This window comes from Thermobia domestica, chromosome 8 (assembly GCF_964235325.1).
Source record: "Thermobia domestica chromosome 8, izTheDome1.hap1.1, whole genome shotgun sequence".
In the NCBI taxonomy this organism is placed as follows: Eukaryota; Metazoa; Arthropoda; class Insecta; order Zygentoma; family Lepismatidae; genus Thermobia; species Thermobia domestica.
Window position 1 is genome coordinate 191,757,820 of NC_137461.1, and position 27,964 is coordinate 191,785,783.

At 34.1% G+C, this 27,964-nt stretch overlaps 1 protein-coding gene across 3 annotated transcripts in view; it reads left to right on the top strand.

Moving 5' to 3' along the window:
- The window catches only part of LOC145693392 (cilia- and flagella-associated protein 300-like), a 109,774-nt gene extending 88,066 nt beyond the window's left edge, over positions 1-21,708 (top strand). For all 3 annotated transcript variants that reach the window (XM_081769348.1, XM_081769350.1, XM_081769349.1), the window contains 3 exons: positions 194-360; positions 9,909-10,081; positions 21,058-21,708. In XM_081769348.1, the coding sequence (XP_081625474.1) occupies positions 194-360; positions 9,909-10,081; positions 21,058-21,256 (539 nt within the window). In that variant the 3' untranslated portion in view covers positions 21,257-21,708. The remainder of the gene's footprint in view (positions 1-193; positions 361-9,908; positions 10,082-21,057) is intronic.
- The last annotated feature ends 6,256 nt before the right edge of the window (positions 21,709-27,964 follow it).

The window sequence follows — 27,964 nt, forward strand, 5'->3', positions numbered from 1 at the left end:
GCTGCTCACTACACAAGACAGTCGCAACACTACTAACATACGAAAAACACATGTTTGCAGTACTGCGGTGTTTCGATTATTTTGATAACTATTTATATAGGTTTTTCTATTACTACATAAACTATTTTAGAGTATTGTGTGTCATTTTACTTTGTGTATCATATTACTAAATTAAAGCGTTATATTATTTCAGGTGTTAAAGCAACGTCCGTTAATGTGGAGCAGGTTCCATGTACAGTTACTTCAATGAGTTTTTTTGGCCGTTTATTTGAATGTGGAGTTGTGAATGAAGATGGATCAATTAAAAAATGTTTCGAAGAATATTATGACGAATTTGTGATTGCAGACGAACTACGTAAGGTAAATTATCCTCCTTCCCTTCCCATTATCAATGCTGAGCTCAATTTTATCGCACCGTGCTGTTTCCTTATTCTGAAATCTTGCGATGTTACAGCACACGAAGGGCAGTGGCTATCCATACAGTTTTTAACTGGGTGATACGTAGTAAGCCTGTTATTCCTGATTTTCTAAACCAAAATTACCTGCCTCTTAATTCAAGCGCTGCCAATTTTGCCTAGGTAATGGATCAACACCGAAGATTCTGTGCTCCCGCAAGATATCGAAATCGTAATCACGTCCACCAAGAGCACAAACACTAACGAATGAAAGTACGTTTCCTTATTCGAGAGACCGAATTCAAACTAACTAGTACAAATGAAGTAATAAACATTTTTTTGTATTTTTCTGTGTTTGTGATAGTGATAGCCAGGGCCGGATCTATAATCCTGCGAACTACGCGTTCGCAGGAGGCACCAACTGAAGAGGGTACCAAACTGGAAAATTTGTGTTTTAAATGTGAATATTTATTAGAGAAAAAGTTACTATGAAAATTTTTCCAAATAGCTTCAAATAATTATTGAACAGACTGAGATACAGGTAAAATACATCAAAAGAACAATAAAGTCGAATCTTTGTGTGGTTGGCTGTAAAACACCCCTTTACAAGATTGAAATAGACTCGTACATCAATTGGCTCCAATATCACACTCACAAGTGATGCTGGTTTCAGGAAAATTTCCCTCGGCGCAGGGAGATTCAGGAAAGATTTTTAAAGAGGGTAAAAGAGAGATTTTACGAATATGAAATAAAGTGTAGGAAAATTTAGCTTTTCAATGATATGTTTTATTAAGTACTATTGCAGTACGACTAAAGACAACGGCTCTCTTTCCACAATCCCGTCATATGCACAAAATACAAATATAACAGACAATTCATTCATTTCCTAACAACCCTTCTGCGACCTTGCTTGAGAATATCATTGCCAAAGAGCCTATATCTTTAAAATAGGAATGGATCAACAAACAAAACGAAGTCACCTGCTTGCGTTGCTTGTGGATTGGGTGGCATTATCACAGTCTTCAAGGGTGCTCCGGCGTGTCATAAACAGTGTCTCCGCATAGTGTTTCGGTTCAGTGACCACAGTGAAAGGTTGAGAAAGGTCGGCGTAAGTGAAATGCACATTATCAATGTTGAAGCGACTCCTTGGTACACGGAGGAGGGCGAATACTAAGAAAAAACGGGCGGAACAAATGGATTTTTTTTCTTATTTCTGAGGGAAATTTCAACTTAAGTTCCTAATATCAGTGACTCACAGTCGCTACCCACAGCTTAATGCTCACTTTGTTAATGTCTATTAGTCCATTTGTCATTCGTCAACATTTTCGTTTTTATCCTGAGTCGTTATTATTATTATTATTTATGATGATGTGCGTTTTCACTTTTCAATAGTACTTTGTATTTCATGTAATAATAATGGCCGACGATAAAAAAACAAGTGAGCATTTTATCGGAAAAGAAAGCTACGAATCTTCAAAGAAGATGAGAAGAAAATGAAGGCTTTAAAAAAGTTTCTTTCGACTTCTGGACAAAATTTCTTAAGTGATAATCATACAAAGGTTGAAGCGGCGGAGTTGTCAATACCAGTTACTCTTAACGAAGCATTTGCAAGTCGACAAAGTTTTGAAACTATAAGTTTATTTTACTTAATTGCAGTAATTTCGTTGTTAAATTAAAATGGGATGGATGCGGCTTTTTTGGTTACGGATCTGAGTTAAGTTAAATGTATTTCAAAATTTGTTTCAATGCAATTAGTTTTCACGCAGTGTATGCATATATAACTCGAAAGGGTAACTGTAATCGAAAGGTTATTAGGATTATAAATAACATTTTTTTTTTCAGAACCCTCACTGTCAATCACAGCAGCGTATACATATGGTCGTTGTATTATAGCAATCACTATCAATCCATTCTCTCGTCTTAAATTTAGATACGAGTAGAACGATATTTTTCAACATTTGGTAATAGTTCTATTAAAAGTAGAGTATGTTCAGGGATGCACCGGCGGAGGTAGTCCGAGAGTCTGAATCTTCCAGAACTTCTAATTTTTAAGAAAATTAGCACAATTTCAGGGGGTAAATACACAAAATTATTTGCATTTTGTACAGAGCCGGCCCTAGGCAATTTGCCGCCCCGTTTCTCTAGAAAGAACAAATCTTAAAAGCCAAGATCTAAAGTACGCTACCCCATCATGAACAACGCAGGGGAGGGAAAGTGCGCTCGCAATCAGAATGGCTTAAAGACTACAAATACAATCTCGTATTGTCTGTTTTTCTTTAAATAATAGTCTATTGGGTTAGTAAAAGAAAGCAAAGACACCTGCAGAGCAAGGATGGTAATTCCTTTTATAGAATTCAATATCGAGCTTCAATTTCAATATATCAGTTTGCAATTTCAGTGCAACTACGTTTTTTATCTCTATATCTTGTTTTTCCTTCTATATCTGTTAAAAAAATTTTAAAAACTTATTTCCACCTTCAATGATAAGGAACTAATTTGTGACAAAGACATGACTAGTTTTCATAGCAAACTGTGATAACTAACTAAATGCAACAGGTGTTCGCTACTGTTCGAAAATTGAGTTCTTGAATTTGATAACAATCAAGCAATTCATGTTGGGATTTGTTTGACCATTTGCTGCAGCGCTGTCGATGTGACTTTAAACTAATGTGACCTGAACATGGTTTATGAATGTAGTATTCAAATAGGTCAGCTTAGTAATTTGGCACCATCATCATGAAGTCTGTTTCCAACAAGAAGTATTTATTTTGAATAATATAGTTATGACAGATTTTGCCACCTCTCGAAACTTGCCACCCCTGCAAATGCACGTATTGCACATATGGTACAGCCGGCTCTGATTGTGTAGGCTACTCTGAAAAATCTTCTGATCTGAAAGAGAAATCTTAGGTGCGCCACTGCTTGTGTTTATATTATGTTATCCATTGCCTGATTTCGAACGTCTATGTTGGAAAGAGACATGAGAGGACTGAATTGTTTTATAGGCCTAAGGGGACCTGAAAATAATTTTTACGGGGGAACCTGATTTTGAAGTTCCGCCACTGGAAGTCGAAGGCAAACTAAATATCGACTAAGGCACACACTTTTGGCATTTATTGAGTATTAAACAAATTCAGCTGAAATTAATTAAGAACTATCTCAAGAACAATTAAATCAACTAGCTTTGATGGCCACTGAAAATGACATACTGAATGAAATGGATACGGATTCAATAAGAGGTTTTGCCAAATTGAAAGCCAGAAAAGTGTCTTTATAACGTGAACTTCTCAGTAATAAAGAAAACGAGAAATTAAGCTAATTACCATAATTGTATCTATAGAAAATCCTATGTACATATGTTTTTAGTGAAGCATAAGAGCATACCTCGTTGTCAAAATCAAACCTGTGTTAATGTTAAACTTGAAACTTACGAGTTTTATTCTATTTCGACTTTTATGTTTCAATTGTACTTGTCTAAATACATCTTAGGTTTATATATCTTAATTGTGTCTTGTACTTATTTAATAAAAAATGCTATTAATTATTAAAATTGGAACTTTGCTCAGTAGTCATCCACAATCAATTAGTTATGATTTCGCCATTTTTTGTTAATATTCACAGGGAGACTACAGAATGCTATTAATTACTAAAATTGGAACTTTGCTCAGTAGTCATCCACAATCAATTATTATGATTTCGCCATTTTTCGTTAATATTCACAGGGAGACTACAGATATTGAAGAAATTTGCAATTGTAACAATTATTGGAAGATTTTTTGCCCATCACAACTTTTTACTCTTTTATCATCATTTACATAGGGCGCCTAAATATTTTTGCTTACACTTAAGAAATGTCTAGAACCAGCCCTGGCGATAAGTAGGGTTAGGATTTTTAGGTGCGCACCTTTTTCTTTTAGAGCAAGAAAGGATTCTCAGATATTGCCCATTGTACCAAACGTCGCCTTCGAACGTTAGTAAAAAAAAATTTCCAGCACATTCTTTCACCTTTTTGGACTTTTCTCCCCCTTAATCTGCCTCTAATCAACTTTTCTCTACTTTCCAATGCTACATTCTAAAATCTTCAAGAAAAAATCCGATAACCTGTAGTATAAATTATCTTTAAACAACCAATTTTTTGAAGACGAAATTTACAAGAATGTAATACTGATTTCTGTGTTCACTCAATAGGACAAACACCCAATCTTCAAGTAATTTCGTGATAAATTCACACGAATGACAGTACCAATGAGAGTACTTTAAGAAAATATTGTATTGAGCCATGAAGCCGTAGAAAGAATTAACTATGTCGGACACCAATGTGGCATTCATACTAGATGAAACCGCAAACAGTTGGACAGATATGTATTGAGCGCTTTGATGTTTCTCCTCACAGGTAAAGAAATAAAGCCCATGTTGTGCAAACTATGTGAATTGGAGAATATTATAACAGTACAATGCGAATTTTAGTTGATAAAAGATCTTGGTGATTACGGATCAAGCACTCCGTGTATGGGAACTAAAACCTATGTTTCTATAGTTAAGGAGGATTTAACATGTTTGGTACTTTCCTATCATAGGATTTGAGAGATTCCTATATTGCGAATCAGTTCATTTTTGCCCCGAAGAAATTCTGAATGCCCTAAATCACCGTGTTGCCCACAAAGAAACCACAGCCCTGATCCTTTCAAATTTCCCGTTTGTTACTTGCTGGAGATCATGGATTGAGTGAATTGTCTTCCTGTTTGAGAATTTTGACAATATCAAGCAGCTTGTGCTTTCTCTGATGGTTTTGCGAATAAACAAACAAAAATGTACTTGAGGCAATACTTCAGAAAAATTCGGACGTTGTCGATTTGCCAGATTTATAGAGTTGCTACTAAGAGTTATTATGAATTTGTTCCACTATTCGCTGTGGACGTATATATATGAGGAGGTTTTAACATCTACGAAGACGTTTTATCTCATAATACAAACTACGTTTAATAACTTAAATGCTCCATGTTGGTTAAGTACAACAGCTTATATATATATATATATATATATATATTAAAAGCTTTTATTAGTACTTAAGAAACTCGATAATCCGATTCTGAAAACTTTTTATTTTTGTTGTATTAATCAGACAAATTGTTTGTTAAACAATTTATTTCATCAACCTGTAAAGGAAGTTCCCTTGTATCATCATAAAAAAAATTCTTTAAATTACTGGCGCGAAACTCTAGAAGGTAATTGAACACAACGCGTTCGCTTCTTGAACAAAACCAATCGGCCACACCGATCGAGAGGATTGTGGCACTAATCATCGTATCGAGAGCATCTTTACATCTGACCATTTGGGAGCAAGAAATTGCCCCAGGCCAAGTGACCATTCTGGACTCGTGAGAAGTTCATTGGAGCAGAAATAACCAGCACCAAGTTTCGATTTTTGAGATAAGCATCATTGTCGTCGCCAGTAGCAGGTAGACGAGATAATCTATCCGTGTATTAGAGATTCCTATAGTTTGAATTCTTTGCGCCAGGACTATTGTGTGATAGTTTGTAAACATTATCATCATCAGCGAAACAACATCGAAAGGCAACGCGAAGAAGTGCTCATGCCTTTCCTGAGTTAACTTCCTTTCTATTACTTTCCATCTTTTACCTTCCACCTCATTTAATCTGCTTTCTTCATTTTATAATAGTCGTCTTTCGTTTATGTTGTCCAAAGCATAACCATTATAGTTTAAGTTGCATGGGAGATTGTCAGTTTCCAACTCCATTACGTCTCTTGAATTCGAATTATTTTATGGTTATAGTGAAATAACTCCAGAGAGTCTATCTGAGCTAATTAAGCTGACATCCCCGCCTGCACATTGTAGAGATTTAGCTGGGTTTGAATATCTGAAGTCATTCTTAACATTCAGTACATTCTGGAAATTTTTAAAGATTTTTTTTTAACGTATGTAGTAGAAATCTCAATCAATATCCCTCTCTGACTTCCCTATTTATGGAAGATTTGTTCAATTAAGAATAATATTTGATTTTGACAATTTAGAAAAGTAGAGTAATATATATATATATATATATATATATATGTATATATATAGGGAGAGAGAGAAAGCAATAGCAATATTTTAGAAATGTTATTTATCTAGTTTCTATTAATTTGTATTTAACTAGGAAAGGAGTAGTCGTCAATGTAGTTACAGGAAATAGCACCTCTTATGTATCTTTTTTGCTATGAAAATTGCCCCTAAAACTAGTAACTCTGGTAATAACTTTACATTTTCAATACCTTTCGTGGGATGTTCAAAAGATTGTTTACATATTTCTAATTTATTTCTCTTTTCACTTTGCCTAATGACAAAAAACTCTACGGAAATTGATAAAAGAAAAAAAATTATACTCGGATCAATATAAGGAACGAATTTGCATTTGAATAATCACGTGTTGCTCACCTATCACGTCGTGAGTATTCCGCTGAAACTCCGCTGTTCTCCCTCAACTTTGGTTGACACAGCTCTGAACATGTGTTACAAGGCGGGAACATGGTAATGTTGTTGTGCCTTTATACAGAAATCCCCTACTTATAACTAACCACTCTAAATATCTTGAAATGCGTACTAGCAAATGTACGTATTTATAATTCTAATATATATATATATATATATATATATATATATATATATATATTCTAGAATTATAAATATATAAAATCTTTCAGTTAAAACATACCTGAGTAAACAATATGGTGAAAGATAAATTGGTCTCAGATACCTGTTTAGTGTTCTCCAGATATAACACTCTATGAATTCTGGGTGTGAAGGGATCTTAATACCAAAGTGTATGATCAAGAATGTTTAAATGTGTATGAAGGAGAAAATTCATATGGCTTTTTTAGGCATTCTAAATTATCATAAACATGATTATTTTTATTTTATTATTTTTTTTATTTTTATTTTGGAAACGGGTGCTAGAGATTGAGTTTCAGTGGACTGGGGCATCAGCTACACGCATCGTTAAGATTTGAGGTTTTACATGTTATTTCAAGTCGATGGGCTCTCTATTTGGAATCGGTAACGCTTTTAAATTCGACGGGACTTGAAAACACCGTGTACGATGCAACTAAATACATTGTGTTGAATTACGAAAATCATGTAGTAAAACAAAGAAATATTTCAAGAGGCGAATGTATTATACCTCTGGTTAGAAGTGTAACGATTTATCCTTTTGTAAATACATAGATAGTTAAAATTCTTCACTACTCTCACTACTAGTTTCTTGAATTTTAGTGTATTAGATCGCTGATTTCCAACTTTGCCTGATTCACCCTCTCCGCTCCCTCGTAAACCATACATACTTCTAGAGGAACTATTCGACATAAACCAGAATAAGGCCTTTCACGCGGATCGAATCAAAAGACAACAACTATACAGTATTATCAGCCTGACGGAGTTGGTTCCAACATGAGTAGCGGAGGATATCAACTCAGACCTTTCTTAAGTGACTGTAAGAAAGTAATCTCTATGCACAAAGATCGCTAGTTTGTATCTCTTTACTTGCAAGACAGTGTCGGCTCCGTAGAACCTGGGTTGCAGAATATCGGCGGCTGTAGTATGCCCAGTAGAGTTTCATTATCTGTTCATACCAGTCGTGCTTTAGTCTACAATCTACCAGTCGATGCATATTGATCTTGTGTGATCGTGGGAGTAGTAATTGTCTCGCCCTGAGCGTGAAATATTCCAGTGTGTTGACATTGAAATTGTGGTAGCGTAACAACTAAGATGAAAATCTAATGTTATGCCTTTGATTGCAGCGATTCGCGCCTCATTCATTTTTATTAGCAATAATGCCCGTTCTTACTGCGCACGGATGATGGTCAACATGATGTGGAGGTTGGAGGAGGGCATCGCAAAGATTGTATGGCCCTTTTCTTCTCCCGACCTCAGCCCAATAGAACACTTGTGGGGCGTGCTGAAAAGAGACATTGAAGCTCGGCCGAGGTCTCCTGCAACTGTGGGACATTTGTAAATTGCTCTTCTGGAGGAATGGCGAATACTGTCCCATGATCTCATCTACTACCTCATTCAATCCGTACGAAATAGGTGTGCAGTAGTGCTAGCAGTTTAAGAAGATCGCACATCTTACTACAAGTCAGTTGCTCGTGGACACATGTCTGTATCAATTTATTTACACTTGTACAATTACCTGTCTTGTGCCATTTTCTTTGTTCTTCCTGTGTAGAGCTATATTTTAGTCATAACATCTAATTACAAAACTTAATTGGTTGAGGTACCCACTATGAAGTACACACAAGCCATTTGCGCTTTATTCCAGGATCACTTTTGCATATTTTGACTTGCTTCCTAGGTATTTTGACCTGAATATAAGCTTCCTTGTTTTCATTGATCGCTGGGAATTATACATAAATAGAAATAGAAATAAAGTAGAAATAATAATAGATAAAAGTCTTCATCTTTCAATGCTTAATTAATGCTTTCAATGCTGCTTTCGTGTTGCTATGATCAAGGCCTTCCAATCATTAGTAAATATAATATATTAAGAAGGAATATAAAGATGCCTTCATGAACCTTTGCAAATTCGCAGATATTTTACTCAGTCGAAGTCGCTATTTTTATAGAAATGGAACGACTATTCAGTTCGTTTGTTCGGAGTTTAACATCTATTTGTATAAAATGTAGGTCTACATCTGAACGTGGGATCCGAATCAGACGAATTGATACCAGTGATCGAATTCGGGGAAGAACTATTTAACAGAAATTTAGATGGTGAGAAACTGCCAGACAATACGTGAATATTACAATGTAAGCCGTTTGAAGAGCAATCTTGTCAATAAACTCAAATAGTACTTACCTTACTCTTTTGTTATAGCAGAGTCGCCGTATTTTGCTACAGTATATCCATTAGAATGTAAGTCACTTGAAGGGCAATCTTATTAATAAGTGCAAAGGTATTCACATTGCACATACCAAGGTGACATGTTTTGAATTTATTGAAAAGATTTCTTTCACGAAAATTATATAAGTTTCTGGAGTTTTAAGAATTACTTTTATTGGTTGGTGACGAAATTTTTCAAGAGTAAGGTGCTGAAAATGTCCAACCTAAATAAAACATTTCGCTCGCTTCTACAGTGCACGCCACCACTAGTACATATATTTACTACTGAAGTAAATTTGTGTACCTTATCAATGATTCAAAATACCAACAATATGGAAGAGGAACAATATGGTAATTCTCTCGATACAGGTAATTCTCTCGAACTTTCTTGTGACGATAAATAAAATTTTCGCTCTGTTATTCTAAAGAATAGGTAGGACAAAATTTATGTATATTTTTACTCCTGTGCCTATGTTTAGAAGCAGTAATATAGAATTCTTAGGAGATATATGAGGATTCTTCCGCTATTTGTTGCTTCGCCAAGTCAACATGATCATGTATCACGAGATAAGAGTGTGGCCTTAATTTTGTATATACTAGTTTTGTGTTTTTCCAGCATCGTTTTATGTTTTTCAGATGCTACTTCTGGAAGACACAGAAAACTATAGTGTTTACTCAGATGCGGAAAGAAAAGAATTTCTTTTCCTCTTATTTCAACATCTGTGCCTAGGCGGACAATGGTGTCAATATGAAGACAATGTCCAAGTATATTTGGATACAGCAAAACTTCTGTATAAGGATTTGATAAGGTGAGCTAAATTCCTTGAAATTAAAGAACGTGCTCTCATAATAATAATAATAATAATAATAATAATAATAATAATAATAATAATAATAATAATAATAATAATAATAATAATAATTTGGTTTATAATTATTTCTTAATGAAAATAAAGACAAGAGTTGAGCCGGTTGTTGTAGCTGTATGATTAGTAACTAGTTTTCCTGTTCTCAGTGTTGAAAAAACGTTACCCTAGAACTTTGAATAAATTGCCTACTTGAAAACCCCCATTCTACTGAAACTACGTATATGATCTCTCGATAAGATAAACAAAGAGGAAAAGGTACTTACAGATTCCTACTAGTCAGGGAAGTCAGGGGAAACTCAGGGAAAATGATGCAGGTCAGGGAATCTCAGGAAAAAAAGACTGGAAGTCGGGGAAAGTCAGGGAAATTTATATATATATAACAGTAATTGTATACCAATGATCACAGTATGGGACGTTGCTCAGATTTTTGTGGGAGGTAAATGGAATGCATATGAGCAATTGATTACTGTTTGTTTCTATAGAATAAATGTTTTCATATATAAATATTCACCGTTATTTATTCCTTATTTATATGTCAACGTCATCCGACACCTGTCATGGAAGTCAGGAAATTTCCTGCCAAAGGTCAGGGAAAGTGAGGGAGAAGTTATGGAAATAGATTTCTCCAGATCAGTATGAACCTTGACTTACTGCCGACATGCAGCAGCACCTCCCGGCACACTTTGAAACTAAAGTGAAAACTGATACATTGCAGTTGTCTTGTACTACAAATAAAATTTCCCTTTGACATATCAGTGCATCACTTTCGACAAATTTTATTATAGCCGTAGAAAATATTGAAATTCCTGAAGTTTTTAAAAACATTTTTTGCTTAAACACATGATTCAGTTACAGAAATACAGTAGTATTTAAAATTTAATCATTCATACTGTTTCTAATTTTGCTACATTGGAACAGTGATTTTTTTTAACACACGTATTTTCAAGGAAGAAGCCCAGGTTAGTACAGAAGTACTTAATATTACAATTATTATAATAGTCTTCTGCAGCCTAATTTCATTATACCTGAAATTATTCATAAAACAAGTATGACAAGCAATTCATAATTTGAACTCATTAAGACATATTGGAATATCACAGAAGCTTTTAATCACCGGTCTGGCGAGTATTCGAACCCTAAAATTCCTTTTGTTTGACGGCATGGTAGAACTAAGAGACGAATCGGCGTGGAATTTATTTCTGTTTTCAGGTGTTTGGCACAGTGTCACTCTGTTTCTTTTCTTCTTTCTTTCTCTATCAAGTATTGTAGTTTAAAAGTTTCATATTTAAGTTTCAGTGGGTTCTTTTTCATATTAGAAAGAAATGGATCGTTCGTTACGCAATTTCAGATTATTTATTGTATTACTGCTGCAGAAAACTGCTCAGCTATCGTATCACATAATGAAATGCATCCTTACTGGTAAATGCTTGTTCTTACATTCTCCTTCCTATTCTTGCTTCTTATTCTTGATTTGTTCGTCAACAGCCGCAGATTACAATCGTCATTGCCATTCTTTTTCTATCATAGTCCGTAGAGATTTATTTCACGAGGGCATCAGAAACATATTTTTTGATTTAAATTTGTAGCAATCAACGCGTAGATTAAGTTAAATAAATTAGGTTAAGTAATCTGCTCTTATATTTAACAGGATCACTAATTCAAACCATTAATGGTATCTTTTTATGTTAGTGATGAGATAATATAAAATAATCGGACAAGTTGTTTGTTTCAATCATAATGTGTAATCTGTTGATTTGTGTGTTTATATAAGACTAATTGTTCCAGTTTTAGTTGACATGGCAGTTCTATTTATCGAGTTTGAAGTTTCAGACTATTGCCTAACTAAATTATTTTAGATAATTAAATTATCAGAGTTACTTAACACGTTCTCTGCGTTACGAGTCCCCGGTGGCTCGTGAGATACTTCATTTCTGTGCGGTGCCATCTTATGCATTGTATTACCTCTGTGCGCTTGTGGTATTTTCGTCTTTTACAGATTTTTAACATTACTAGTATCCATGTGCTACACGAGTCACCGGTGACGCGTCCTGCTTTGGCGTAATGTAGCTTCAGATTCTGTCAAGAGATGGCTGAAGTGTGAATTTGAAATACCGTGTCGTCATCTGCGGAGAGGAGCTCGAAGTAAGGTCTATGCACAAGTCACTGGTGACTCGTAACGCACCGACGGACAAACCTTCAACGAGACACGGTGACTCGTATAGCACTGAGATCCAAACTCAGTTTATTCTGCCGTAGCGAATGTGTTAATTGTACTTACTGAGACTTGATATTGATTGGTTATTATTACATTGAAGATTAGTACAAGCTAGAAAGTAAATGAGTTCGTTTATAAACTACAGTCAGTTATACTCAGTGTCGGAAATTGAGTTAAATAAATACTGGACATACAAGGCTGAGTCATAAGTCTTGCAATATTTCCACAACTCGAACAACAGGTGCGTGTATACGCTATGATCGATCGTAAGTACAAGATCAAACTGGCCCGAGAGGCCGCCACTCCGTCTGTATTTTAAGTCAGTTTTAAGACAGTGACGATGGGTGCTTAACGCCTCACTGATGTGTGACCTGTGAGTTCGAACTCGGACACGATGCAGCAGCAACTCGTTGGTTTCAGAAATTTCGTGTTGATTGTAAAAATGTCGAATATCAGCCAAGGTCCGGTCGCTCCAGAGTAACAGATTCTGACAAGTAAACCTTACGTTTGGGTGAATCGAGTTGCTGACTGAGACACATATGAGAAAGTAGTACTAAATGTGGTCAGTATTTCAGTGAAGTTGTAGGTGCGAAGCTTCAGAGGTTTAGGAGATACAGCTACCAGAACATCACATGGAAGTACAGAATAGTCTTCATACAGTTGGAAGTAAAAGCTCTGTAAGACCTCTTGTAACGACAAAAGGTGAATAACAAATATATGGGTATATATTAGGACTAGGGGGAAGTCATATAGTAAGGGTATACCTGACGGCGGCCATCTTGAAATCCGTCATTTTGAATTAAGGTTAAGTTTTTAAAATAGGAATAGGGTCATGTGATACATGATTTAAGGCGCAAATTTAATCAGAAGAACAATGGTGACGTTAATTTTGATTTACGCGCAATTGGTAAAAAGTTACAGGGGGAATTATTTATTGTTGCAGCACATGTATTAGTCCTTTACCCACCTTGTAAATTTTGTGTTAATGATAATAATTAAATAAAAAGCAGATAGATAAATATTAGGTCTATGGTAAGAGTTGCGGCCATGTTCAAATCCGCCATTTTGAATCAGACAAAAGTTTTAAACAAAACGCATAACAGTGACACCTTATTAATAGCAAATTTTACCACAAATCCAACGGTATAACCATTTTTGCTTTATCATTAACCAGCATTTGTTATTGCATAAACAAGTTGCTAATTTAAGGAAAAATGACCAAAGTGGAATTGAGTCATAATTGAACTTGGGTCTTTCTTCCAGAAAAGTCCTCAATTAGTACAATCAATATGTAGTTCAGAAAAGAGTGCATGACTTGCACAAATGTTCTGCTCACAGTGAACACACCTGACAAAGGCAATCGATTTACACTTGACACATTTGTCGTTAACAATTCCGTCAAAGCAGTAGTCGTAAGGAGCGATCCATTTAATTTTGTGCTGGTTAATGATAAAGCAAAAATGGTTATACCGTTGGAGTTATGGTAAAATTTGCTATTAATAAGGTGTCACTGTTATGCGTTTTGTTTAAAATTTTTGTCTGATTCAAAATGGCGGATTTGAACATGGCCGCCATCAAGGCAACTCTTACCATAGACCTAATATTTATCCACCTGCTTTTTATTTAATTATTATCATTAACACAAAATTTACAAGGTGGGTAAAGGACTAATACATGTGCTGCAACAATAATTAATTTCCCTGTAACTTTTTACCAATTGCGCGTAAATCAAAATTAACGTCACCATTGTTCTTCTGATTAAATTTGCACCTTAAATCATGTATTACACGATCCTGTTCCTATTTTAAAAACTTACCTTAATTCAAAATGGTGGATTTTAAGATGGCCGCCGTCAGGTATACCCTTACTATATGACTTCCAACTAGTCCTAATATGTACCCATATATTTGTTATTCATCTTTTGTCGTTACAAGAGGTCTTACAGAGCTTTTACTTCCAACTGTATGAAGACTATTCTGTACTTCCATGTGATGTTCTGGTAGCTGTATCTCCTAAACCCCTGGAGCTTCGCACCTACAACTTCACTGAAATACTGACCACATTTAGTACTACTTTTTCATATGTGTCTCATTCAGCAACTCGATTCACCCAAACGTAAGGTTTACTTGTGAGATTATACGACACTCCAGTAAGGAAAATTCATACACTAGAACACCAATTGACATGTCCCAATCCACCTTCACGAACTCGAAAAAAACATTAAGAGCTAACCGCATTGTGTCATGTAAAGTCGATCCCAGTTCTGACCCAGAGAAGAGGAGATATGTGCTGACAACTGTTGCAAAATCCGCCTAACTTGCGTTTCCTGAAACAGATTGTCACATGCGACCAAATTTGATGCTTTTTTGAAACCCAAATATGCAAAGACAGTGGTTGAGCAAGAGCCAATTTCCAGAACCGGTCGTCAAATAGGATTGTTTCGAGCAGAGAATCATGCTCTGTGTATGGTGGAACTACGAGGGAGTAATTCACTTAAGGTTCGTTCCTATCGGTCGTACCATCAATGCCGACGTTATTCCGAACAGTTGAAACGATATATGCGGCACTACGCGAAAAATATCATGAATTGGTGAACCGAAAACGCGCCCAGCATAACAGAACGCAAAACCGCACTTCAATCTAAAAACAACAAAAAATGCAGAAGCTTGATGGCAGTGAACTGATACCACAGTCAGTATATAGTCCTCACCTTGTTCCTTCGGATTACTACCTCTTTCGATCCATGGCACACTTTCTGAAATCACGCGTCTCCAGCAGAAAGTAGAGACAACAGTGACTGACTTCTTTGTCTCTAAGGACAAGACATGGAATGGAGGAACTGGTAGGAAGGTGTTTGCAGACAACCCAACACGAGGGGCTATACTGTAAATGTCAACCTGTTTTCATTGTACTGTAATAAATATAGGTATGTTAGATACCAGAAATTGCAAGACTTATAATTCAACGCTCTAGATAGGTATAAATTGCTATCCATACTAAGTAAATAAGTGTTCTGGTACAGGTTAATGTGGAGTTGTGATAGTTGGAAATCTTAATTTAATCCGTGGAACAAAGCTGAACCTGGTCATTGAAACCTAACCGAACCTTAATTATTCATCAGTAATCATTTTAAACTTATATCGTTTAGGATATGTCACCTTACATTAGATTAGCTGCGTAGAACTGTTGTTATTAGTGTAATAGCTCCTTTCGCCGCGTATAACCTGTTATATCAACTGTGCACTAAACCCTGAAAAAGAACCTTGCCTTATATAAGGTTTATAAGTTAGTACTATAACCACAGTTCGAATTTTTATTATATTAAAGATTTGTCGGAGTATATACTCATATAAAATATGATTGCTACTTACTACGATGGTAATACAAGGACTACATACTATTTTTAATCACTTAAATATATTATATTTTAAAATAATTATTTAATTGCTTCACAACAATTCAGTACACTCCTATTTTATATGGAGTCCTGCTGCGTTATATAGTGAGTTATTTATAAACAACTCCCTGATAACGAAAACTGAAAACTGTTACCACAGCAACAAGATTACGACGAATAAACAAACATTTACCTCTACCGATAGTAAATTAAAACATTTACAAATCAAGATATTCATGATATTTTTATAACATTTCTTCTTCTGATTCGTAGCTATTGCCAGATAAAATAGCATTTTGCCCAACACAATAAAGAAAAAAGGATCTTGCCTTATACAAGGCTTTTAAGTTAGTACCTGTTCAGGATAGCATACCTATTAAAATGTTCGCAGCTAGTCTTGTCAATAAGTTGCCTACATTCATCGTAGAAAGTATATCTTCATCGGATCCTTCTAAAGCCCACTCCTCTTTGGTTCGTTCCCTCCACTTTACTCGGCCCGTACCCACGAGTAAATCCAACCAATATTGTACTTAATCAGAGAAGAGGTTACACATTCGACATAATTCTCTAAAAGATTGTGGACGGTAATCGGTAAAAATATAACATCCCTATTCCAGAGTCTGGAGGAATTTACAATCATAAGGAATCCAGTACATATATCAGAACCTTAATCTATATACTTATCGGAAGTGCAAATCAAACATTCGATTAACTATAGTATTTATTCGTTGTCGAAAATAAACACAACAATTTCACGTAATACTACACTTTAATATTTTTACTAAAATATATCTTTGTAATTTCATAGTCAACCCAGTTTGTTGCCCTTACGTTATTAAACCACCACGAGTAATATACGTAATGCAAAACACTATAAGTTCGAAAAATTCCACAAATAACAATTTTGCACGTTTTTCTGCGTACTGCATTAACTTGAATCCATGATGTAACTGCTGTGGGAGTTAGATTATTCTGATGAACATTATTATGTTAACAAGCTTTAAATCTTGGTTTTTACTATAAGTCAATCCATCACGATACTGAAGCACATAAGTGATAAAGCTCCCGCCAGTTAACCAGTAGTTAACCGGGAAACCTGGAACATTCCACAAGAAATTTATCTCCTGCTATTCGAAGTAACAAAGTTACATAATAAGTAAAAGAGTTCATTATTTCAACGTTGAAGTTATTATTCAGTAGTTGTTGCTAAACAACATTGTTTATAGTGTTCATTTCAGCCAGTAAGTTTCTGTGTATTCTCTGAGTTTGAATAGATATGTCCATATTTGTTCCAACTCATTCCATTTCAAACTAGCTGAATCACTCTATTTACTAGCTTCTAAAATTGATTGCCACTGCATTCACGTGGTTTCTGTTTTCACTTGCAGTCCCCAGATAGCACTGCTAATATTGACAAAACGCTTTTATTGATGGTATCAGATCAGAAGCGAAGAGTTAAATTACTGTTTTCTTTTCAAAATTCACCGTTTTAAAGAAACTTTGTAGGCTCTAAAAATCGAATAGCTACATGAGAGAAACTTGGCACTTAGTAATTTCCAAGACTATTCGGAAATATAATATTCCTTCCATACTATTTTAATTGGCTATAAGGGACAAAAATACATAAGATGTGGTTGCCTAAGAAAAACTAGCACATGATACATTTGTAATTGTTGTTTTTCTGTCTGTGGCTTGCATCGTATATTATAGCTAGGGATATTTGGATTGATTGATTGGTTAATTTAGAGTTTAGTGTCCCTTTTCCATGCCGACGCTATTACCTATAACTTAAAAGAGACCCAAACCACATAAATCTGCACTGTGAATCAAACTATTTCCTATAGCCGTATAACTACGAGTGAACTCTAAGAATATTTAGAGTTCTGCAAGGCACGAAATGTGAGGTTTCATATACAGTATACCGCACATGTCAATATAAAATTGTGATGAGTATAGTGTTTTTAATTTTTGCAGTAGCTGCTACATTTCATGTAGCCTTTAGAAGTATAAAATTATATTTAGTACTAGTACTGAGTGAAATATGCATGAAAATAGCTAACCACATCAACCGAGTGCTAAATTCTTGCAAAAATTTTAATTTTTAAAAATGTTCTTTTCTGCTGAGTTCCGTAAAATAAATCCATTCATTAATTATTTCCTGCGTAATTCAGATATCCTTGTGGCAATCCGTAAAAAACATCTAATATATAAAATAATGTAACTCTATGTATAATTTGATTATATCCAACGCAAACTGTCTTCACGTTCTTAAAAGTATAATTTTATAATGAGTAAATCTCATTGTAAGCGTCTTTTAGTTCTGATTTTATAATTATTTAGACTACCGTCTCATAAGATTGGAAAGTCAGTGGGCGTTATGTATCTATGTTCAATCCGCTAGGCTTGTCGGGTATTCGTGGGGAAACCAAAATTATGCGCCAGTTTTCGGGATGTGGTTGTCTGAACCATCATCGCTACACGCACAAGTCTCCATCTTAGTCTCTCTGGGAAATGGTGAGCGATTTTGCTTATTCTCATCACTATGGTCGCATTCCGTCCAACAAGGACAATAGTGTCGCGGAATGATGATCTGTAGTCGCAATTGCCACAATTCCGCTGTAAAAGACGGAAACCTGGTAGAATCGATGATGAAACGTTGTGCATCTGTTCAGATATATACACTCATCTCACTTAACGCTTGGCCCTACTTAACTGTGACTCTCTAGCCTACTTCCAGCTGCTGTTTTGATGGAGTTCTGGCCGGCACACTTCATACGTCGCAGAACCTCACTGCTTATAATTTTACTGTATTTCCGTCCTCTACACATTCTGTAAATGTAGGGTCTATTCGGTGTATCTATAGTGTTGCATTTAATTGATTAGATTGATTTTTAGCGTCTCCTTCAGCACCGAGGCCGTATGAAAGAGGACCTACAGTTTAAAGTGAAATTCGAACCACTTACTCCGTTCAAATTTCTCCTACCAGGAATTGAACGCGGAATCCTGTGCATAATTACATTTATATAGTTCAGTAATGTACTAATCAGAGTAAAATTGCTACAAACATGTAATATTTCTTTCACATAATATCCAGTGTGTTGATTTACATTGAAAAGTACGCACAAGATTAGTCAATAGACTGACTGAAACCTATTCCCAATGTTCTGACACACACAAAAGCGTTCACACTGCTGGTAACCCTGTGATAAAGCATCCAGCTGGCTGCTGGAATTCCAGGACTTCATTCTTGCGTCCATAGGTAGATTTTTCTATGTGTTATCAACATTATTGAATAAGGCTTAATTGTCGTTAGTGTTTAAATTGTTGATTTTGGGTGGTGTTCAGTTATCGTCAAGTTTAGATATAGTAGTTCATTTGTAACAATTTTCTTTGTGTAGAATGATAGATACACTGTCTGATTTATGAGATTGGCATGGTAATGGACAAGTATTTTATATGTGAATTGTATTGAGATCTTTCTGTGCCCTGTCATGTTGTTCGTTTGATCAACTCAGTATTCTTTCATTTACATTGGATATTATGAATTTAGAAGCTCCATCAGACTGATACCGAGATAGTACTTTTAGCAATGGACTCTATAGTAGATTTCTTGATTACCTCATAGTATTACTGTTCTCATAGGGGGAGTTCGCAGAATTCGTAACAAAGAATTAACTGATATCAAAGTGTCTTTGAAATTCACAGTGCTCAACAGTAAATAGGCTTCTTCTAAAACACTTGAATATGAATCAATTCCCTTCTTGTTTTGTTAGAAATATTTTTCCCTTTCTGAACAAGCAATTCCAAACAGGTAACAGGTAAGAAGGGAAATTCATGATAAACAAAGCAGTTATGTCGATTTTAATCGTTTCAAAGCTCAACTTACACTATTTAACTTCATAGTCGTTATCCTCAGAGATTAATATCCATACAGTTTTACTACAGAAAATCACAAAGTGTTCTCGTTTTTTGGCATTGTTGAATATCAGTTACATATAATTTGGAAAGAATTTAGTCTTCTGTACAAATGTGGTGTAAGAAATTATTGCAATGTATGTAGTTGTCTATTTGAATTGAAAAAGAAGAAGAAGAAGAAGAAGAAGAAAACAAAAAAGTGATTAAAACCCTTGAAGAGAAAGGAGATAGTATTAGCTAGGCTTAGTAAATATGCTACAAAAATATGCTCACGTGATTTGTTTCAAAGAAATAAGGAACTATTAGAAAACTTCTTGGTACGAGTATGTTAGATTATAAGTCTCAAGACAGAAGGTTTTGAACTTTGAGAGCATTGTATTTCTCTTTCAAATTTAATCAGTTTCAATGACTTTTGTACTCGCATTCACATATAGGAGTAATAATTGTAAAAATGTTTCCATCTTGATAGTTTAAATTTGACGTAATTCTTTATTGGAGTATCAGCACTTTTTTTTTTTTTTTTTTTCAAATTTATTTAAGACCCAGTCACGAACTGAAACTAGGCTACAGTAAATAACAAGTTGCAATATGTTGGAATGCTAATGTTAGCATGTACATGCATTGATATTTCTCGTAAAGATTGATGATCAAGCAAATAATACAAACGTAAAACTTTGTACGGCCATTTTGTATGTTTACAGAGGTAGTTTCTTTTCAGCACACTGAGATCTCTTAGGTCTAAATTATTTGCGATTTCCGTGAAAAATAATACTGGTACCAAGAGAATGCAAGATTTTTTTTTTTTTTTTTTTTAAATCTCATGCAGTTTGATGAATTAGGCACCAGGATTCAGCGGAAAACGCTTTATGTAAAATTAGCTTAACCTACAAACGACGATATCTATCTAGGCTATGTACAAATAACATGTAATGAACAGAAAAATTTATAAGGTTCCAATCATTCGTATCCATTGGAATTTTTTCCTTTTGAAAAACGAAGGATCAATTTATATCTAAAAAATGTACGAATATATTTTCATTTTAAATTACTATATTTATTCACCGTTTTGGCCATCTTTTTCCCCTCTGAAGAAATAAGTTTGTAGTAACTCATATGTTGAATAAAACACTATAATAGTAAGATTTCATTTTTCATCCTCACACGAAGAAAATTAAGCATGCTGCCATTTAGAAACAGATATACTCTTTGTCTTTCAAGGTTTTGTATGGATATCTCTCTAAGAAAATAGATGTTTCTGTATATTGTTTTGAAATCTATGCAAAACTAGAATTTATAAAATATGTTTTTGGTATTTTATAACTTTTACAACAAATGTGACGTACGTTTTTGATCACTATGATGTATTCTCAATGAATTGTTTTGTTTCAGTGTGCAGAAGAACCCAGAGACGAAACAGCTGGAAATAAGTTCCTATGTATACAAAGTTGTTGCCTACACAAATGAAATGGCATATTTTCCACCTGAGCCTTTTAATATGCAAAATTTTGCATATTTGGTCGTGAATCCTATTAAGCGACATGTCACATGTCTAGCGCATGTATTTGGAGGGCCTTTCTGTCCAACGTAATTGTATAAAAAGAATTTGTATATAGTTGTGTGTGGTTGGAGCGAATACTTGTTCTTGCTTTCATGTTACTTATATTTACACGTAAATAAATATAGCTTTCGTCTATTTGTCTCTTGAAATGGTAAGAATTAAAGCACATTCAGTTTCCACAGTTGATTTATATTACGTATAACAATTGACTGTTTATACTACAAAACAATAAGCATACAATGAGCTTACAGAAAAATTAAAAAGAGGTAGGAAAAGATTATAAAAATTTGTTTCTAAAGGCATATACCAAAACTAACTTTGACTTTGAGAAACATCGAATAGATAATAAAAAGAAAAACTTTATTTCTTACGTAAATTATAAGTTGTTGCGCGCTAAGTACAATGTTAAGTGGCATTTAACTTATCATACATTTTTGTACCTGTAATTTTGAAGACAATCTAATAAAACTACCATAATATCACTCTGTTGTACTGTTTTTTTCTTTAATTTGTCCGTAGCCAGAAACTCTATTTTAATTTTCTGAACGATGAAACATGAAACTTTGCAGAGAGTACTATGTTTAGACTAAATTTCGGGGGTATTAAGATGTATCTGCAAAATTTTGTGAAAAATAAGTAACTAAAATGTAATGTGACAGTGAATTAAGTGAAAATTTAGTAAATAATCACATTTCAATGACTTTCAGTTACCTTTGTCGTAAAACTGAAAGTCGTTGTAAAAGATAACTTGGGATGGTAGCGTTGTTTCAATGGCATCTCGGTTTTTGCTATCAATTCTGTCTTCCTGCTCTAACACCCTCAGCTGTCCGACTTACGAACGATGATCCTCTAGTTCACTCTCAAACCAACAAATAACAGATAAATTAGAAATAATAATGAGAAAATAAAAATAATGAGTGATCAGCCAGATCCTCTTTCGTTCGTCAAATCAACTGCAAATGAGCAATTCGCATCTATGTACTTCTCGTTCAGAATAACTTAAAATTAAAATGTTATCAATGCTCCTCTTAAAATGTTACAACCACACTACACCAAGTCAGCTATGAATGATTTCGAAAGAAAACAACACAAATAAAATCCAACTAGATTTATTAATAAATTCCCTAAATTTAATATACATAATGTATAACGACCACTAAATGTGTATTTCTATGAAAAACACCAGTTTGTAATTAGCTTAATGCTTGTTTTGCATATTTTATATGTCGTTATAGCCCGCAGTTCATATATTTAAATAATCTAGGTTACTGTTTTATCAAAATCCATCTAAACGCTTCATTTAAATATTACCTTTTTTTTATTGTAGTACGCAATAAATTAAACATTTACACACTTTTAAATATTATACATGTATATATCACAAGATGGATTCTCTATCTATTATGTTTTTCGTTGCTATGACGGCTTACAAAACATGTCATATCACTATCACAACAGAACATCAATCATAATAACAGAAAAGAAATTACATCTATTTCTCTTTATATTTTCTCAGCTTGTGCATATTTTAAAAGCACATTTTGCCCGTAAATACAAGTTATGTAAAAATTACACAATACCGTTACATAATATCGCCCGAAAAATGGGACGAAAAAGAGAAATCCTGGACCGTTGGACATCACATGTTGGTTATTTGAGTTTTCGAGTGACCCTCGTATATGGAATAATTACAATTCATACAATCATATTTTACTTTTATATCAATATTATTTTCATATTTATCTTAATTCTTTTAATTAATTTCATTTTATATAATTCAACATTGACAATAGAAGATACATTCAAATAACGTTATAAAAGTTGTTTAATTTAAAGTCCTTTCGAGGCAATCGATACATATTACAAGTTGGAAGTTAACAAAATCTATGTCATTTTCTTGGGCTAAACTAAGATAATTGCGAAAAGGATATTATTATGATGTTTGTATGATTGTTTTCTTAAATGAGAAAGGATCAAATATATTATATATTCAATCAAAATGAATTTATAAATGAAATATCGACAATATCTAGAACAAAACAGAATAATCAATATCGTAACATAAACTAACATAAATAAAGAAATTATCATATTAGGAATTAGTTCAAAGATTAAATGTCATTCATGTTAACTTTGGTTACAACTTCCGAAGGAACTAATGTCTTAACTAATCGCATTCATTTGCTTTTAGTATACTTCGAAGGACGCCAAAACTTAAGTTCATCAATATTGCGTAAGCCCAAAAGTTTTTCAGTCTTCACGTCCATTAATTCGAAAACTTTAGGATTAACTTGTCTTATACATAAATATGGTCCAGCAAATAAATCACAAAATTTATAAATCGTTTTTAAGGACGCATCGCTTTGAGGATGTAGTTTTACGAAGACTAAATCATTTGTTTGAACTTTAAATTTTCCTATTTGCTGTTGTTCTATCTTCCGGTTACGTGAGAAAAATTTCTGTCCTGCGAAGAAGTACCATACTCACGAGATGTGAATAGTTCATTTCATCATTTTCATTAAGTTTAATGCCAAAATGTTGCTCAATCAGTTTTTTGAAAGCGGTTCCATTATGAATATTAGCTGGCGCTACACCCAATGTATCTGACACTGAATAATTTAGAAAGTAAGTAATTTCAGTAACATACTTTCCAATCAGGATGTTTACCACGACAACAGTTTCGAAATAACATACCGAGATTTCTATGTATGTTTTCCACAATAGAACTACTGAGATGGTACAGAGTAACAAAATGCACCTTAATATTGGCGTTGTTCATCGCACGAATGAATAGATTACTCCGAAATTATCCACCATTGTCGCAAAGTATGTGTTCTATAGGACCACAATGAGGTATGTATACATTTAAAATTCGGTTAACAATTGCTGAAGAGATCGCTTTACGCAAAGGATATGCTACTAAATATCGGATAAAAACGTCCATTACAGTGAAAAGAAAAGTTTCACCTGTAGCCGCTCTAGGAAGAGGCCCATACAAATCTATCGAAATGAAGGAATGAGGGCGTTCAGGCATTATCGACATCATAGGCTTATCTAGAGATTGATAATTGTGCTTAATTTTCATGCATTCTTCACAGTCATTGATGTAATTTTTGATTTGTGTTCTTAGAGATTTCCAATGAAAAGATTTGCTAATCAAAGAATATACTTTCAAGTATCCGAAATGTCCAAAATCATCATGGTAGGCCTTTAATATACGAGGTACCGATTTCGGCGGAATACATATTTTATTTCTATGCTCATATTTAAAATCTTTGATTACTAGAACACCATTAGACGTTTGATACAAAATATTCCAATTGCAAGGACAATCACAATTACCAAAACAGGATGTTAAATGATGTATGATTTATGCATATTCTTCATAACTTCTTTGATCTTGTAATTCCTCCACGGAAATTCTAGATATTTCCTCCTGTAAGATTTTGAATACATTTATAGATAATACTTGATGGTTCTTATTCGGAAATAACCTTGGTAATGTATCGCCTGGAACATTATCAACTCCTTTAATACGTTGTAAATCAAAATCAAAAGATTGAAGTTCTAAGGACCATCTTAATAAACGGCTGTTATATCCCTGTATTTTCTTAAGATGACGTAAAGAATTATGATAAGTTATAATGGTAAAATGACAACCACTAAGGTATGGAGCGAATTTTCGCAGGGAGAAGCGTACAGCAAGTAATTCAATTTCTGTGGTAGTGTATCCCTTTTCGGCGTTCTTCAACGTTCGGCTAATACAATGTATAACAGCAGGTTCATCTATTGTAGGATTTGGTTGCCAGAAATTCCAGATAATGAACCATCACATTGCACATAAAAAAGATAATCATCCTTCAGGATGATTTAAACGAATGTTTTTCATAACACATATCTTTAATTTATAAAAACTGTTCTTGTAAAGTACCCAATTGCCACGGTGTTCCTTTCTTAGTTATCGAGAATAAGGGTTCTGCAATTTCAGCAAATCAAGGTATTGATCTTCGAAACCAATTAAAAAATCCAAGAACTTGTGTGTCTTTTAAATTGGTAGGAACGGATAAATCCTTTATGGCCTGAACTTTAGATTTACTAAAACACATTCCGCGTGCATCAATGGAATAACCTAAAAATTCAATTGATTCTCTGAAAAATTTAGATTTTTCAATATTTACAGTTAAGCCAAATTTTTCTAAGCGTTCCAGAACTGTGTCCAAACTTTCCAAATAATCTTTGGGAGTTTTCCCCATAATCAAAATATCATCAACATAAAAGAACATTAGTACGTAGATCTTGCCCTATTAGTTTATTCAAACATGATGCCAAAGCAGCACTACCATTAATTAGTCCAAAAACAACACGATTGTATTCATATAATTGTCCTTCAAATGAACAGGCAGTATATGGTTTTGAACTTTCCCCCAACAAAATTTGGTTGTACGCCATCACAAGATCGAGATTTCCAAATATCGTATTCCCCTGTAATGAGCTAAGAATTTCATCTACTGGTGAGTACCTCACTTGTTGCAATTTTATGAGTAATTTTCTCAAATCCAATACTATTCTCAAATATTTACCATCCTTTTTGGGTACCTCTGGCCTTCATGTAGATGATTCAAATGAATACTCTGGGAAGGTCTTATTATACCATCTCGCAGCATTTCCGAAATCTGTTTTCGCACATCTCTAAATCGATAAGGCACAATATAGGGCTTCGTTATATGGGATCTTTGGTATCGACTTCAATGTCATATACGAAGTCCTTGTAACATCCAGGTCTAAGCCAAAATACCTTTTTGTTTACAAAGAATATCCCTGAATTGTAATATGAAATCATTATCAGTAATATTTATATGATTTATAATATTGTCCACACATTTCTGAAATGAATAATCATTATCTTTTATCAAACTCTTTGTTTTCAATTTTATTGGCATTAATTTTCTCCTGATTACCTGATTTGATACTTAAAACATTATTTATAAACGGTTGGCATCGACAGGCAATTCTGTCACTAACAGGAATTAAATTTTGAACAATTTTTTCATTAAGTGTACGTATTGAGAATATTTTATCTTCGAAATCTAAAATTGCACGTAATTGTTTTAAGAAATCTAATCCTATTACTGCATTTTCATTCAATTCATTAATAACTAAAATAGGAATTATAATCTCATAATCCTGTATGATAATGACAACTTGTGTTTTACCCATAACTCTTTTATGCCTACCAGTATAATCAACTAATATCAAATTATCTACTTTCTGTAACCTAGGATTAGAATAATCTTTTGTAAGTTCACGCCAAAATGAATGACAGAAGTGAAAGATACTGTAGCTCCAGTATCAATCAAAGCTTGAAGAGGAATTCCATTAATTTTGACATTTTAGCAGTACTAAACGTTTTCAAAAAGACAAAACTATCTTCAAAGGTACATACATATTCTATTTCGTCATCAAACATCCAATGACAGCAATAGGAATATATTGATAGTTACCAGTAATATCTAAAATCTTAAGATTAGTTTCATTTTCAGGAGAAGATTCGGGCGCATCTAACGCTGACGTAGTTTCTACCCACTTCACGTCAGCCGGATCTAGTTTAAATTACGACTATCTGACAATTCCGTTATATTACCTTGTATTCCACAGTCCTGTGTATTTTCTTGACTATTGTAAACTGCAACAGTATTTCGATTTCTATACTGTGAATTCCTGCCACCTGTGAACCTATTAGGAAACCTGTTTCGTGAAAACGTGTTACAATTATTACTCCTGTTGTTATTCCTGAAATTAGGTTCGGTTCGGGTACCGGTAAAATTTAATTAATTGGTTCTACTATTAAAAGAGAATTTATTATTATTTCGCCTGTTAGAAACACCTTTAATATTGATATTACGGACAGATGCATAATTGACGTGGCTACGATTAGGGTTGACTTGACCTCTATTGTTATTGTGCAACATAGATTGGCTTTCAAAATTCTGAACTATCATAATAACATGGTTAAGGTTGACACATTGAGCCGAAATTAATATTTGTTGTAGCTTAAAGGGTAACAAAATACGTACTGACGCTATTATCCTTGATTCAGGTTGAAAAGGATTGATTGATTTCAATTCATTGTAAGCTGCTATTACAAAGGCAGTAATACTCCGGTCCAGTTTAGGATGATAATGCCTGTTTCGGACTAATGCACCTCTGTTAGCTAACATAAAGTCATTTTCAAAATTGGATAATAACGCATTCTTAAAATCAGAATAACTACGCAAGTTAACTTTGATAGCCTTAAACCAAGTTGAACAGGGTGGTAATAAAACGTGCGGAAGAATTTTTAAGAATTTAGATCCATCCATCCCCATGAGGTCATTCATCTTCGAATTTTTCTATAAACGCACTAGCTGGTATATCATCAGATCTTCCACTAAATTTCGTAAGAGATTTGATTTCACTGACTCGGAAAAATTTACCTCTATTCGTATCCTTCACATGTCGAGAATTTACAGGAAGATTTCTTCCACGATAAGAGGAACGATTTGGTCTCTGATGCTGGCCCACACTATCCTCACTCTCACTCTTTATCGAAGATCCAGATGAATCAATCTTTCCTATTCCTTCGGTGATGATATTTTATTGTTTCCATAATGTCATTAAGAGCTCTGTCGACATTCGCCCGAGCATTAACAGGATCCTCATTAGCAGGAACAAGTCTTACTTTGATGGAATTTACTTGTT